General features: G+C 35.3%; 1 protein-coding gene across 1 annotated transcript in view; it reads left to right on the top strand.

Moving 5' to 3' along the window:
• Nucleotides 1–1240: 1240 nt before the first annotated feature.
• Nucleotides 1241–13093, top strand: part of LOC121374037 (sodium- and chloride-dependent glycine transporter 1-like) — a 30102-nt gene continuing 18249 nt past the window's right edge. The window contains exons 1-6 of the mRNA XM_041500913.1: nt 1241–1386; nt 4069–4252; nt 8439–8570; nt 9226–9559; nt 10760–10892; nt 12539–12673. Of these exons, the coding sequence (XP_041356847.1) occupies nt 1363–1386; nt 4069–4252; nt 8439–8570; nt 9226–9559; nt 10760–10892; nt 12539–12673 (942 nt within the window). The 5' untranslated portion in view covers nt 1241–1362. The remainder of the gene's footprint in view (nt 1387–4068; nt 4253–8438; nt 8571–9225; nt 9560–10759; nt 10893–12538; nt 12674–13093) is intronic.

Here is a 13093-nt window from a genome sequence, read left to right as displayed (position 1 = left end):
AACACACTCGAAGATCTGATGGCTAATATAAAATAATGACTTTGTGTGCTCCATAAAGTATCACTATAATAACCAAATAATATCCGGCTGGTCAAATTTCGAAGTGACGTTAATATTACCAGATATGGTGTGTGTGTGTGTGTGTGTGTGTGTGTGTGTGTGTGTGTGTGTGTGTGTGTGTGTGTGTGTGTGTGTGTGTGTGTGTGTGTGTGTTCGCTAGTGCGCGCACACACACGTAAACACGCAATTATACATGTACGTGTATAAACATGGTCTAGTGACCCAGCAATAGTAAAGCTAACAATGGAAAAATGTAGCTGGGTTTTTTCTGTAAGTTATATGTCAGAATTACCAAATGTTTGACATCCAATAGCCGATGATAGATAAATACATGTGCTCTAGCATGGCTCACTCTGTAACACATTTTGGTTTTAGCCAATTTTTAGATATACATGTACATAGATATTTCCTTGAAAATTATTAAAATGTGGTTACTTAAGGAATATTTTATGAACCAAAAACTAAATATGGTAGCCACTTTAAAAAAAATGTAAAATAGCAATTGGCTAATTTGATCCTTGCTTAAGTGGTGTCGTTGAACAAAACAAACTATCAAAAATGAGCCACGATCGGCGGTTCCACTTTGTTCACTTAACACTTTTTGGGAGGGGTTTCATTATAGGTTATATTTTGGTTCATATAGACCTATTGTATATACTATTTTCAGTATATATTTATAACCTATGGGATTCTGTTATAATCCAAATTAACATAGTTTTGCTAGTCTGAAGTAAAAATATTTTGCGGTGATTAGTCATACCCTAGATGTAAACGTGTAGGCCTAAGCTGGGGCGGATCCAGCTTTTCTGATGGGGGGGGGGGGTGTCCAAGACAAAAAGGGCACCATAACATTATGAAAAGGCACTATTGAAAAATTACACACGGTTCACATGGACCATAATATAATAGTGCTACAACAGGGACGCTATTTGAAATGTGAATATGTTTATAACAAAAATTAAAAACATGCAATAAAATCCACTTTATTTATTATAATATATATCAACAGTAACATTGTTTGCATTAATGTATGTTACGGCTGGCAAGATGAGTAAACACGCTGAATTTATTGCTTGTTAACGGTAGGGCAGCAGATGCCGGACTTACGCGTAAGGCAATATCCCCACGCTACAATGGACTTGCCCGAATTCGTCACACAAGATATTTAAAGTGGCAGGACTAAGAAGGTCTGACATCATTAGATATTTCATGAAAATCGCGAAATAATAAACTGCGATTCTTTAGTTTACAAGCCGAACACGTTTTAATTTTTTAATTCATCGAAATAAGATAACGAAAAGTATGGGATTCTTTAAAATAGAAAAGGTGAGTGTTTCATTCATTATTTGGGTAAATCTTATCGGAGCCGGCAGAACAAAAAGTGAAAACTCTCCTGTTTTCCATCATCATCATCCGCAGTCTGGTGCTTTGTTGAAAATCGGCTTGTTTGTTCGGTTGCTATTTTCACCTTGGGGGAAAATAAAATAAAGCAAAGAAAACAGTCACATGAATTAATAATTGAATATTGAATGTTTTATTCTATAGTACCAGGAAATAATTTATTTTATTTTTCGATTTTTGTTTTGTGGGATTTTTGTTTTTAATTTTTATCTTTTTATTAAAATTATTTATTTATTTACTTTTATATTTATTTATTTGTTTTTATATTTGTTTTTACCACACTTTATTTGAGTCAAACGAAATATTATTTTCTACAGCCAGCAGCTGTATAAAAATTTCCCATAGCCATGTGTTTTCCACCCACCATCTCTTTTTCTTAAAGCAGCAGATTCGAACCTGTATTTATTATTATAATTTTAATCAATGTTTCACAGTTCTAATTCTAAAATCTATTGTACTAAGACTTGTTCTGTACACAAATAAAACAATTTTAAATATATTTTTAAACAGATCTGCATAAAAGTTCATGTTTGTTTTGTTTATTGACACCACTAGAGCACATTGATTTTTATTATTGGCATTTGTCAAACATTTGGTAAATATTACTAGTAGTCTTACAAGAAACCTGCTATATTTTTCCATTAGCAGCAAATGGGTTACTGTGCAAGATAGAATTACACAAACAAAACTTATCATTCTCGCAAATTTCAGAAGCTTGGTACATAAGTGATAAATGTTGTGTTTTGTGACCATTCAGAGCTCTACCTATTTTGAACACTGTTAATGATGTCAACTGCATCTACTTAGTGTTACTGGTAGACTAAACACTTTTATGGCATTTTCACCATTTTCAAGGAACTGTTTTGTTTCATTAAAGAAAAACAATTATTGAAATAAAAATAAATATGCTTTTTAAATAAATGAATGGCAAAGTGTATAACACTACAGGGATATTTTATTAATTAATAATATATTTTCCAAGTGTTTTATAAGGCAGTTTTAGAATTAATTATTGAGAAAAGCTTGTTTAATCTCAGGGCAGCATGACACTGATTATACGGCAAGATGGCACTAGACTATTGAGGCATGTTACCGCACCATGCTAAAACAAGCTAGGGAAAACAAACTGTACGAAATGTATACATGTTGAAGTTCTGTTCAGACCTGTTGAAATGTAAAGTTAAAGTTTGTTTTGTTTTGTTTTAACGACACCACTAGAGCACATTGATTTATTATTTGATGTCAAACATTTGGTAATGCTGACACCGTCATCAGAGGAAATTTGCTACATTTTTCCATTAGTAGCAAGGGATCTTTTATATGCACTTTCCCACAGACAGGAAAGTACATACCACAGCCATTGACTAGTTGTGGTGCATTGGTCGGATCGAGAAAACCCCCAATCCGTTGAATGGATCCACTGAGGTGGTTTGATAGTTGGGCCGATTGGGCTATTTCTCGTTCCAGCCAGTGCACTATGACTGGTATATCAAAGGCTGTGGTATGTGTTATCTTTTTTGTGGGATAATGCATATAAAAGATCCCTTGCTACTAATTTAATGGAAAAATGTGGCGGGTTTCCACTATAACTAGATTCCATGTCGAAATTGCCAAATGTTTGACATCCAATCAGAGTTGTTTCATTTAAATGATTTAAATCACTGCAAAAAAAATCATACATTTAATTTGTTTTTATTATTATTACGTTTCATTTGAATTTTATGATTATTGCATTTATATTTATTTATTATTTTGTAAACATGTGATTTATCAATTAACTTGCAGTACAAAAAATGAAGTTTTATTTAAAATCAATTATTACTTACGCTAGATAATTATTTTTACATATATTTATAATTGAATTGCAATTAGATTTCAACACCATGTAGTCTTAACAAGTCAATGACAATTCCCCCAAATCTATGGTTGGGATGATCCTGGGAGATCAACACAATAGAAGGTGTCAAGTGAAGCCACTCTGCTTCATTGTGGTAAATTGGACGAATTTGGGGATGCTCTAGAGTCGGATCTAACAGATGTGACTGAAGTCACTGACTTCACATGTCAAATCACCTTATATAGCCATCCTGGCTAAACACCAAGTACTTAAACATTAACTCAATAATCCCCAAAACGCATAGAAAAGATGTGGCTTCACGTGTCAGATAATCTGACACGTGAAGTCACATCTTGCATTCAGGGGATTATTGAGTTACTGTTTAAGTACTTGGTACACTGTTTTGGACATTGGCAAGTAAACACATAAGGACATACTGTTTGCAACACTGAGAACACATTATTTTTGTTCAGTAAAAGTATTAAAATACTATTTTATTGCCTCATTTCTAGATGTTTGAGGTATTTCCTTACAGAATGCAGTGAAGCTTCCAAATCGTGTATTTAATAGGGAGCAAGTATTCAATTCAGAAGCTCCAAATTAAAGTAAAAACAAAAAAATCAAATAAATCTGATTTAAATTAAAACAAATCATGATTTTTTTTCAACCCTGCATTCAATAGCCCATGATAAATAAATCCATGTGCTGTCGTAAAACAAAACTTTAAACTTTAACTCTTGAAATGTAATGAAATTTATTTTTTGTTTCAGGAGAATGGTGTGAAGGAGATAGACGTGTCCTACACCTCGTCCACTAGCACTGTCAGCGGAGATGAAAACACAACGCGGGGGAACTGGTCTGGCAGGATGGACTTCCTGCTCTCGTGTATTGGTTATGCAGTTGGATTGGGAAATATTTGGAGATTTCCGTATTTGTGCTACAGAAGTGGTGGTGGTAAGACCTGTTTTGAAATCCATAAAACATTTTAACTAATTTGGCAATATATATATTTTTATATATATGCTTACGGGTGTTGACTTTAAGCTATACAATAAAAACTTAGTTTAATAGATCATTTTAAAACTCCATACTCATGGACCAAATACCATGGAATGACTCTTCACAAGAGTGCTGTCAGTTTTATTTTAAACAGTGACGTACAATCAAGCCTGCCCTGATTTATGTGTGTGGTGTTCTTGAAAAAGTAAATTTTGTTTTGTTTAATGACACCGCCAGGACACACTGATTTATTAAACATCAGCTATTGGATGTCAAACATTTGGTATTTCTGACATACATGTATGTAGTCTTGGAGAGGAAACCCGCTACATTTTTCCATTAGTAGCAAGGGATCAGTTTATATGCACCATCCCACAGGCAGGATAACGGGCTCTAAGGCCTGGATATACCAGTCATGGTGCACTGGCTGGAACAGGAAAAAAGGGTGTTCTTAATGGTGTATGTGTGTTTGATGTTTTATGATTGTTCATGTGTTTTATGATGTTATCTTTGTTGGGACATACATGATTATTTAACACTGAAAATTGACAGGGCAGGTTGCATGTATTCCATTCAAAATGAAGTTTTGTAATATTCTTTCAGAATTCTGATAATCAATTTCATACACAGCATCTAGTTTCCGTGTTATTTTTTGTTTTACAGTATTTCAAATACATGTATATATATCCAGAATTCCTTATTTTCAAAAGTGACAGAACCTTTTATCATTGTTTGTTCAAGTTCTCTGCATTTCTTTCGAAAAATGTTACACTATAAATCTAATAGGAGTTCAATTTCAAGACTAACTTTCAGAATAGCTCCTCCATAATTTCTGTCATTTGCTTCCGATTAAATTTGAGAAGCAACAATTGCTTCCCATTCCAAAAAATGAATTTTTCTAGCCTTGAGGTCCTTAGTTTTGTGATCGAATTTGTGAGACGGTAATTCTGTAGATATAATAAGGGAAGGGGTGATGAGAAAGTTCACAGGGCTCACGCGACCAGGCGAAGTGAGCCCAAACTTCGCCTTGATCTCACCGACTTTGCCCTGACCGTGTGTCTGGAGCGATATCGAAGTCGCTGTGTCAAAACAGAGGCCACATGCTTGGCAACATGTGTTCACGGGTGAATGAATGGAATGAATGAATATTTAACGACACCCCAGCACGAAAAATACATCGGCTATTGGGTGTCAAACTATGGTAATGCAAACAAATAAGTCATTCACGGGTGACTGACCAGGAATTTGGAGATGGCGACGTGCTTAATTAAGGATTAATTATCCCAGTCTTTGAAGATAATACAAAGGAAAATAAAAGAACATACATGTAATCACATGAATCCGTAATTTGGTATTTAGGATCATATCGTCCATACAGTTGGTTTCTTTCAAGTATAAACAGTAATAACTTGTAATCAGTGTGTGCAACAAGGGGCTTCACGTGACTTAACATAAAAATGCAAGTAAATTACTAAAAAAAATAGAAATAAATTCAAGTCTCCCTCTGGTTAAAAACTTCTCCCTCTCAAAGTCTGGAGAGAGAAGTCACTTCTCCCTAAAATTTAGACCTAGCTTGAGCCCCGAGTTCATTCACGTAAATATATCAAGTCAAGTGTTCAGGACGTTTTGTTATCATGGAGTTAGATTTGTTCAGCAACACCATTAGAGCACATTATTAATCATTGACTATTGAATGTCAAGGGGCTGGACGTGGCCCAGTGGTAAAGAATTTGCTTGATATATGGTCAGTTTGGGATCGATCCCCATCGGTGGGCCCATTGAGCTATTTCTTGTTCCAGCCAGTGCACCACAACTGGTATATCAAAGGCTGGTGTATGTGGTATCCTGTCTGTGTAATGGTGCATATAAAAGATGCCTTTCTGCTAATGAAAGAATGTAGCGGCTTTCTTCTCATGTCAAAATTACCAAATGTTTAACATCCAGTAGCCGATGATTAATAAATCAATGTGCTCTAGTGGTGTCGTTAAACAAAACAAACTATTGAATGTCGAATATTTGGTAATTTTGACACATATTCTTAGATAGGAAACCCGCTATATTTTTCCATTAGTAGCATACTATAGCAAGGGATCTGTTATATGCACCATCCCAGACAGGATAGCACATACCATGGCCTTTGATATACCATTCGTAGTATACTGGCTGGATCAAGAAATGGCCCAATAGGCACACCGACAGGGATTGATCCCAGACCGACCGCGCATCAGGCAAGCAATTTTCCATTGGGCTACATCACGGCCTTGAGGGACGTATTAATTCTGTATAAATTACAAGTGGTGATGAGGAAGTTCGTTCAATTTATATTAATGTGTCAAGTGTTCAGGAAGTTTTAAGTCTCATGCAGTCAAAAGGAACCTTATAGAATTACATGTTTTATTCCGACATCAGTCTGATACTCTAATGAGTGAATTTGTGTGATAAATTGTGTGCTGAATGATGCAACAGTTGGGGTGTTCTCATGGCTTCTAAAAATATTTTTAAATCCACTAGCCATAGGATCAGTGATTTTGAAAATTTATTAACCACAATTAAAAATTCACAAGCTCAACTTTACTTTGAAAGATAATACAATTTTACTAAATAATAGTAATAATCAGATATGTCACCTAAAGGGGGATATAAAGCTTTAAAACACTAACATTGGGGAGGGGGTTGGGATGTGGGCAGGATATTCATATTTATAAAATAAACTTAACTGCAACATTTGACATGTTTTTTTTCACTAACCGTCGGGCATGGCAGTAGTAGTTATTTACAAGCCCAAGATTGGGAGTGGGGCTGCCATAATCTAGAAGCCCTGGTTATGATAGGACGTTACGTCAAATGTTGTCCATTTCCGGTTATCCAACTTAGACTATTTTTAAATTGCTGACCCTAATTTTAAGTCCTCTACCGGTCCAACCAGAGTGGACTATAGGTTTCGTCTCCATCAGTCTGTCAGTCTGTTTTGTATATAGTTTTCAGGGTGTTTTTTTTTTTTCACAATGCCTCGAGATATTGATCTGAAATTTTGTATATAGCTTTATCATGCACTGATGATAAAAAAAAATCAGTGTGCTCTAGTGGCGTCGTTAAATAAAACAAACTTTACTTTTTACTTTTTATCATGCACTGTTACAGATCAACTTTGACTTTCATAGCGTTTTACTGCTTTTTTTGCAGAGTTATGAGCCTTGAATTAAAAGAGATTAAAAAAATGTGTTTGGCCTGGTAGGGGACATGTTTTTACTTTGTATAGCAGTACTTTTAAAATGGTTGTTTTCACCGTGAAATAATAAAATTTCTGGTACATGCATTGCAATATAACGTCATCCCAGTGATCCCACGGTAGCAACGGAAGTTTGTTAATTTCTCGATGAATGTAAAAATTACACTATCAGGGAACATCATATCTGACGTTGTTTTATATTGGTAATTTGTCTTTCTGAATGTTATTGTTTTGTTCAAAAAAATAATTCAAAATAAAGTATGAACTTTTAATGTTATTATTAGTAAGTATGCTTAGCCAATTCACATAGTTTGTGCATGATTATTCTTTGTTTATACCCAGATGAATGTAAAAGAAATAACAGACAATCCTTAAATAATAGGAAGCAAACAATTTGTTCTGTTAGGTTTACATAGCATATTTTGAGCAAGGTTGAGGGTTAAACTTACAAATCACAATGCCAGTTGAAACAAATTTCTATTGGAAAGAGACAGATTAAAACACAAAAATAGATGCATCCAATGGGCTAGCCTATCTTTGTATAACTTTGTAGTTGTGCTTAGCTGATAAAGATTACTTCAGGCCTCAAATATGCCAAATTAAGATGGCAAGACCATTTCACTGATACTGATTGTGTTTGAGTATGATGGCCAGTTGGTAACATGCAAAATAATGTTCATCATATTGAGGCATATAACTAGGGCACTGCGGCAATCAATTTGCCACATGGCCGCTGTTAAATTCGAGTCATGTTACTTTGGGTGACTGGGAGACTGCTCAAATTTTCAACCATGGGTAATGGACATATAATTTACGGAATATGAGCTGTTTTAAAAGAAATGTATTATTTTGAATTATGTAGATCATGGAACATTCAGTTTGTATTATACGTGTATTTTCTGTTTTATTCAGGTGCCTTCCTTATTCCATACGTGGTCTTTCTGTTGCTGTGTGGTGTGCCTCTGTTCTTCCTGGAAATCTCCTACGGACAGTTTGCAAGTCTCAGTCCCATCAGTGTTTGGAAGATGAGTCCTCTCTTTAAAGGTATGATGTTTTCAATGACTTTTTTAAGGCAATCTATTTAAATAATGAGGTGTCTATATAATACAGATCTATATATTTTATATGTAGTAGTGTTGATATAATGTCAGGGAACATTTTGATTTCGAGTCAATTGAAAATTGATTAGCAAATGTGGTTTAATGTTTTAAAATTGTGTAGAGATCTCTGAAACTTATGTACCAAATGGCAACATGATACTAAACAAAAATGTTCACTGAAAGTGCTCCTACTGGCAGTAGCTAGTGGCAATTTCCCTATTTGCTCAGTTGGACTGCTCTCTCACTCTGAGGGATTTCTGGTTCAAATCCTCTCAGTGGAGGTCGATTTCTTTTGTAACACATAAATAATAAAGTATAAATACTGCATTTACTCAACTCGACACTACTTTACTTTCTATGGGATGCTTGTATGGTGATGTATGGAACATCCAAACCATGCAGTCGCACTGATCATATGTTACACAAATTTAAGATGTCACAAATTGTTTATCATGACATACATTTGGTATATCCCTAGCGATAGTTGAATAACTAGTATATATTGATCCTAAGTTCTGCCTTTTTATATTGATCTTATTATAATATTACCATATATTCTTTTGACAGCCTTGGTTTTATTTGTTTCTTTTTTCCCACAGGTGTTGGATATGGAATGGTAATAATATCAACTATCGTCTGCGTCTACTACAACATCATCATCACGTGGACGCTCTACTACCTGTTCATGTCGATGAGAGCTGTGTTGCCGTGGGCAACGTGTGACAACGACTGGAACACGGAATACTGTGTTCTGAAGAGGGACGTTCACCCGAATGAGACGGGACTGTACAACGATAGCCAGATGGCGGGAGCTATGAAATACTTGGCCCAGGCTATAAACAGCTCTGCTGTCAATGTTACGGCAGTGCTCGGCAACGCTACCAACCTGATGCATTTAAACAAGACTAAAACGGCTAGCGAAGAATTTTGGCAGTAAGTTCTTGATATATCTACATTTAATTAATTACACATTTTTTGCTATAGTAAGGGATGCAGCTCAGTGACAAAGCACTCACCAAAGATGACACTAACATTCCCAAAGTCAAAGTCATGGGTGTCAAGTCCAAGTTTAGAAATAAAATTCTTCTCATCTCTCTTTCTCTCTCTCTCTCTCTCTCTCTCTCTCTCTCTCTCTCTCTCTCTCTCTCTCTCTCTCTCTCTCTCTCTCTCTTTTCTCTCTCTCTTTTCTCTCTCTCTCTCTTTTCTCTCTCTCTCTCTCTCTCTCTCTCTCTCTCTCTCTCTCTCTTTCTTAACTAACAAACTGTTGAATTAGCCATGTATAGTTTCAAAATGCTTTGACGTGTCATTGAACAACAAATCGTTCCTTTCCGTTAAAGCAACGTGCTTGTACAGACAGGAAGTGACAAAGAACTAGATAGCGTGTCGTGTTAAAGTTTTCTATGCTGAAAGACCTTTTTATGCTTCCATCATGCTCACATTACTGTCTAGACTATACAATGAAGCAATCTTTTTATCAAGCTCAAATTTTCAAACCTTGCCATTTACATGTAAGAATAGTTTTTACAATATAATTCCCCTGAGATTGGTTCAAGGAAAGTAATTTTTAGTTCCCTTTAGCATGTGAATTAAGCAAAAAATAGTACCTCAAAAAAGGAAGGAAATGTTTTATTTAATGACGCACTCAACACATTTTATTTATGGTTATATGGCGTATTGACATGGTTAAGGACCACATAGATATTAAGAGAGGAAACCCACTGTTGCCACATCATTGGCTACTCTTTTCGATTAGCAGCAATGGATCTTTTATATGTAGCATCTCACAGACAGGATAGTACATACCACAGCTATTTCTCGTTCCAGCCAGTGCTCCACAACTGGTGTAACAAAGGCCGTGGTATGTACTATCCTGTCTGTGGGATGTTGCATGTAAAAGATCCCTTGCTGCCAATCGAAAAGAGTAGTCCATAGTGGTTACAGCGGGTTTCCTCTCTCAATATCTGTGTGGTCCGTAACCATATGTCTGACACCATATAATAATAAATAAAATGTGTTGAGTGCGTCGTTAAATAAAACATTTCCTTCCTTCCATTTTACCCTCTGGCAAAAACCCTGTTAAATGAATGCTGGTGTGCAACCTTCCAATCTGAATTGTTGTGTTTTGTTTTACAGACGTCATGTGCTGGATATATCTGATGGAATCGACAACATCGGTGGTATCCGGTGGCCTTTGTTGGGTTGTCTGGCCCTGGCATGGCTGGTGGTTTTCCTTTGTCTCTGCAAGGGTGTCAAGTCATCTGGAAAGGTATGGCTTTGTTCTGAAATGAGAGGTTGCATTCAAGTGCATAACAATTTCTTAAATCTAGTGTTAGCCGAAGGGATGGGCCACATATCCGTGTCACAATTGTTGTCTATGGTAGTTTTACGATTGTTTTGTTAAGCTGTATTCACTGGTGGTAACTTGCCTGGTCTAAATCTATTGTAGCCAGGTTAAGAAAAATGTGTGGGGTTTTTTTGGGTTTTTTTATGATAAAGAAGTAAATTTAAGCAAAGTATTTTTAGCACAAATGAAAAAATGTTTTAGGCTTTTGACAAAATCTGTTTCCTCACAGTTTAGTCTGGAAATAAATGCTAGACATTGGAAACATTTCCTATAATTTTTATTTAAACTAATTATTTAAAAAGAAAAATGGTTTATGATTTTTTTTTTTTTTTTTTTTTTTTTTTTTAGTTGTCAGCAATTTCTTAATGTCGGTGGTTAATCGTAATTGTTGTGCAATGCTTTAAGATTGAAGGAAAAAGTTACTTGTGAAATTTATATAAATCAGAAAGTTTATTGTCTATTTTGAGTGGCATTTACCTGTTGTTCCTGTCAGTTTCAAGCCTTGTATTGGAAAGTACTTCCTGACATTGTCAAATATAGTCCGGTACATAGGTGATAATGTTCACATGGTTCAAAACTCGCAAAAAAATATGGTGGCCCAAAAAATAATAATGCATGTTGGCAAATTATGGTAAGCGAACCAGGAGCAAGATTTTAATGTGGAATACAAATATTAATAGTGGCTCATGTGTTATAGCTCTAAAGAAGATATTATTTGGGCGACTGACCCCATTATTTTTTAATATTTAAGTTGCCCAAACAGAACATAGGTCGCATTTGGTGACCTGGCCACAGGTCATTTCGAGCCCTGGTTCACGTGGGGCTAAAAATATGCGATATATCAATCATAGATGACAATTTTAACATGTGGCTAAAAATACTACATGCAATATTTCAACCAATGAACCATAAATATCAGGGTTAGCTCTGGCATTTGCCAAATTTACCAACATTGAATTTGTGAAACAATTGCCAAATTTTATTTTAATTTGGTGAAATAGTTTCCAGTAAATAACAGTAATTGTTGATATTTTGTTGCCATTTTTGTCGACCTCTATTAGCTAAGGTTGACAAAGGTAGTCAAGTCTCGCAACCATCTATTGTTAAAAAATTATATGTATCTTTCGAAAATAAAACATATACAGGTGCATGTGCAGAGGGGAGTTTGGGGATGGGTGGGTTAAAAAATAACCCTGATTCAAGTGAATTTACCATAGGACTGTTCATATTAGATTATGACAGTTGATTTGAGAGATAGTTAATTTAACAAGGGCCAACAAAAACATATTTAAAGTGGCTCTGATGGCCACCGTAAATTCAAATTGAAGTTTTAACTCTTATGCAACTGTATGGAATTGTTATATTGTCATATTGTTCTGTTATATTGTCATAATGATATTGTCTTAATTTTTGTTGTTATATTGTCATAATGATCTGTTATATTGTCATGATGTTCTCTTGTTATATTGTCATAATGTTCTCTTGTTATATTGTCATAAAGTTCTGTTATGTTGTCATAATGACCTGTTGTTATATTGTCGTAATGTTCTGTTGTTTGTCGTCTGCAGGTTGTCTACGTCACGGCTACTTTCCCCTACATGGTACTTCTGATTCTCATGATCCGAGGTGTCACTTTGCCAGGAGCCATTGACGGAATAAAGTTTTACCTTATACCACAGTGGGGGAAGCTATTGGAATTTAAGGTATGTTTGATTGGCTAACAAATTAAGTTTTAAATTTTGTAAAGATCCACAATAAGTAATGTCGCATATATTTTGTGAATTTAAGAAATGTTGAAAAACCAGTAAAATTAAAAAACTAATTGAAAGTTAAAAGTTTGTTTTGTTTAACGACACCACTAGAGCACATTGATTTATTATCATCGGCTATTGGATGTCAGACATTGGGTAATTTTGACATAGTCTTAGAGAGGAAACCCACTACATTTTTCCATTAGTAGCATGGGATCTTTTATATGCACCATTCCACAGGTAGGATAACACATACAATAGCCTTTGCTATGCACTGGCTGGAACGAGAAATAGTTCAATGGGTTCACCAATGGGGATCGATCCCAGTTCGACCGTGCATCAAGGGAGCGCTTAACCACTGGGCTACGTCCC

This window comes from Gigantopelta aegis, chromosome 6, assembly GCF_016097555.1.
Source record: "Gigantopelta aegis isolate Gae_Host chromosome 6, Gae_host_genome, whole genome shotgun sequence".
NCBI lineage: Eukaryota > Metazoa > Mollusca > Gastropoda > Neomphalida > Peltospiridae > Gigantopelta > Gigantopelta aegis.
The sequence above is the reverse complement of the archived record's forward strand: the minus strand, read 5'-3'. Positions and strand labels throughout refer to the sequence as shown.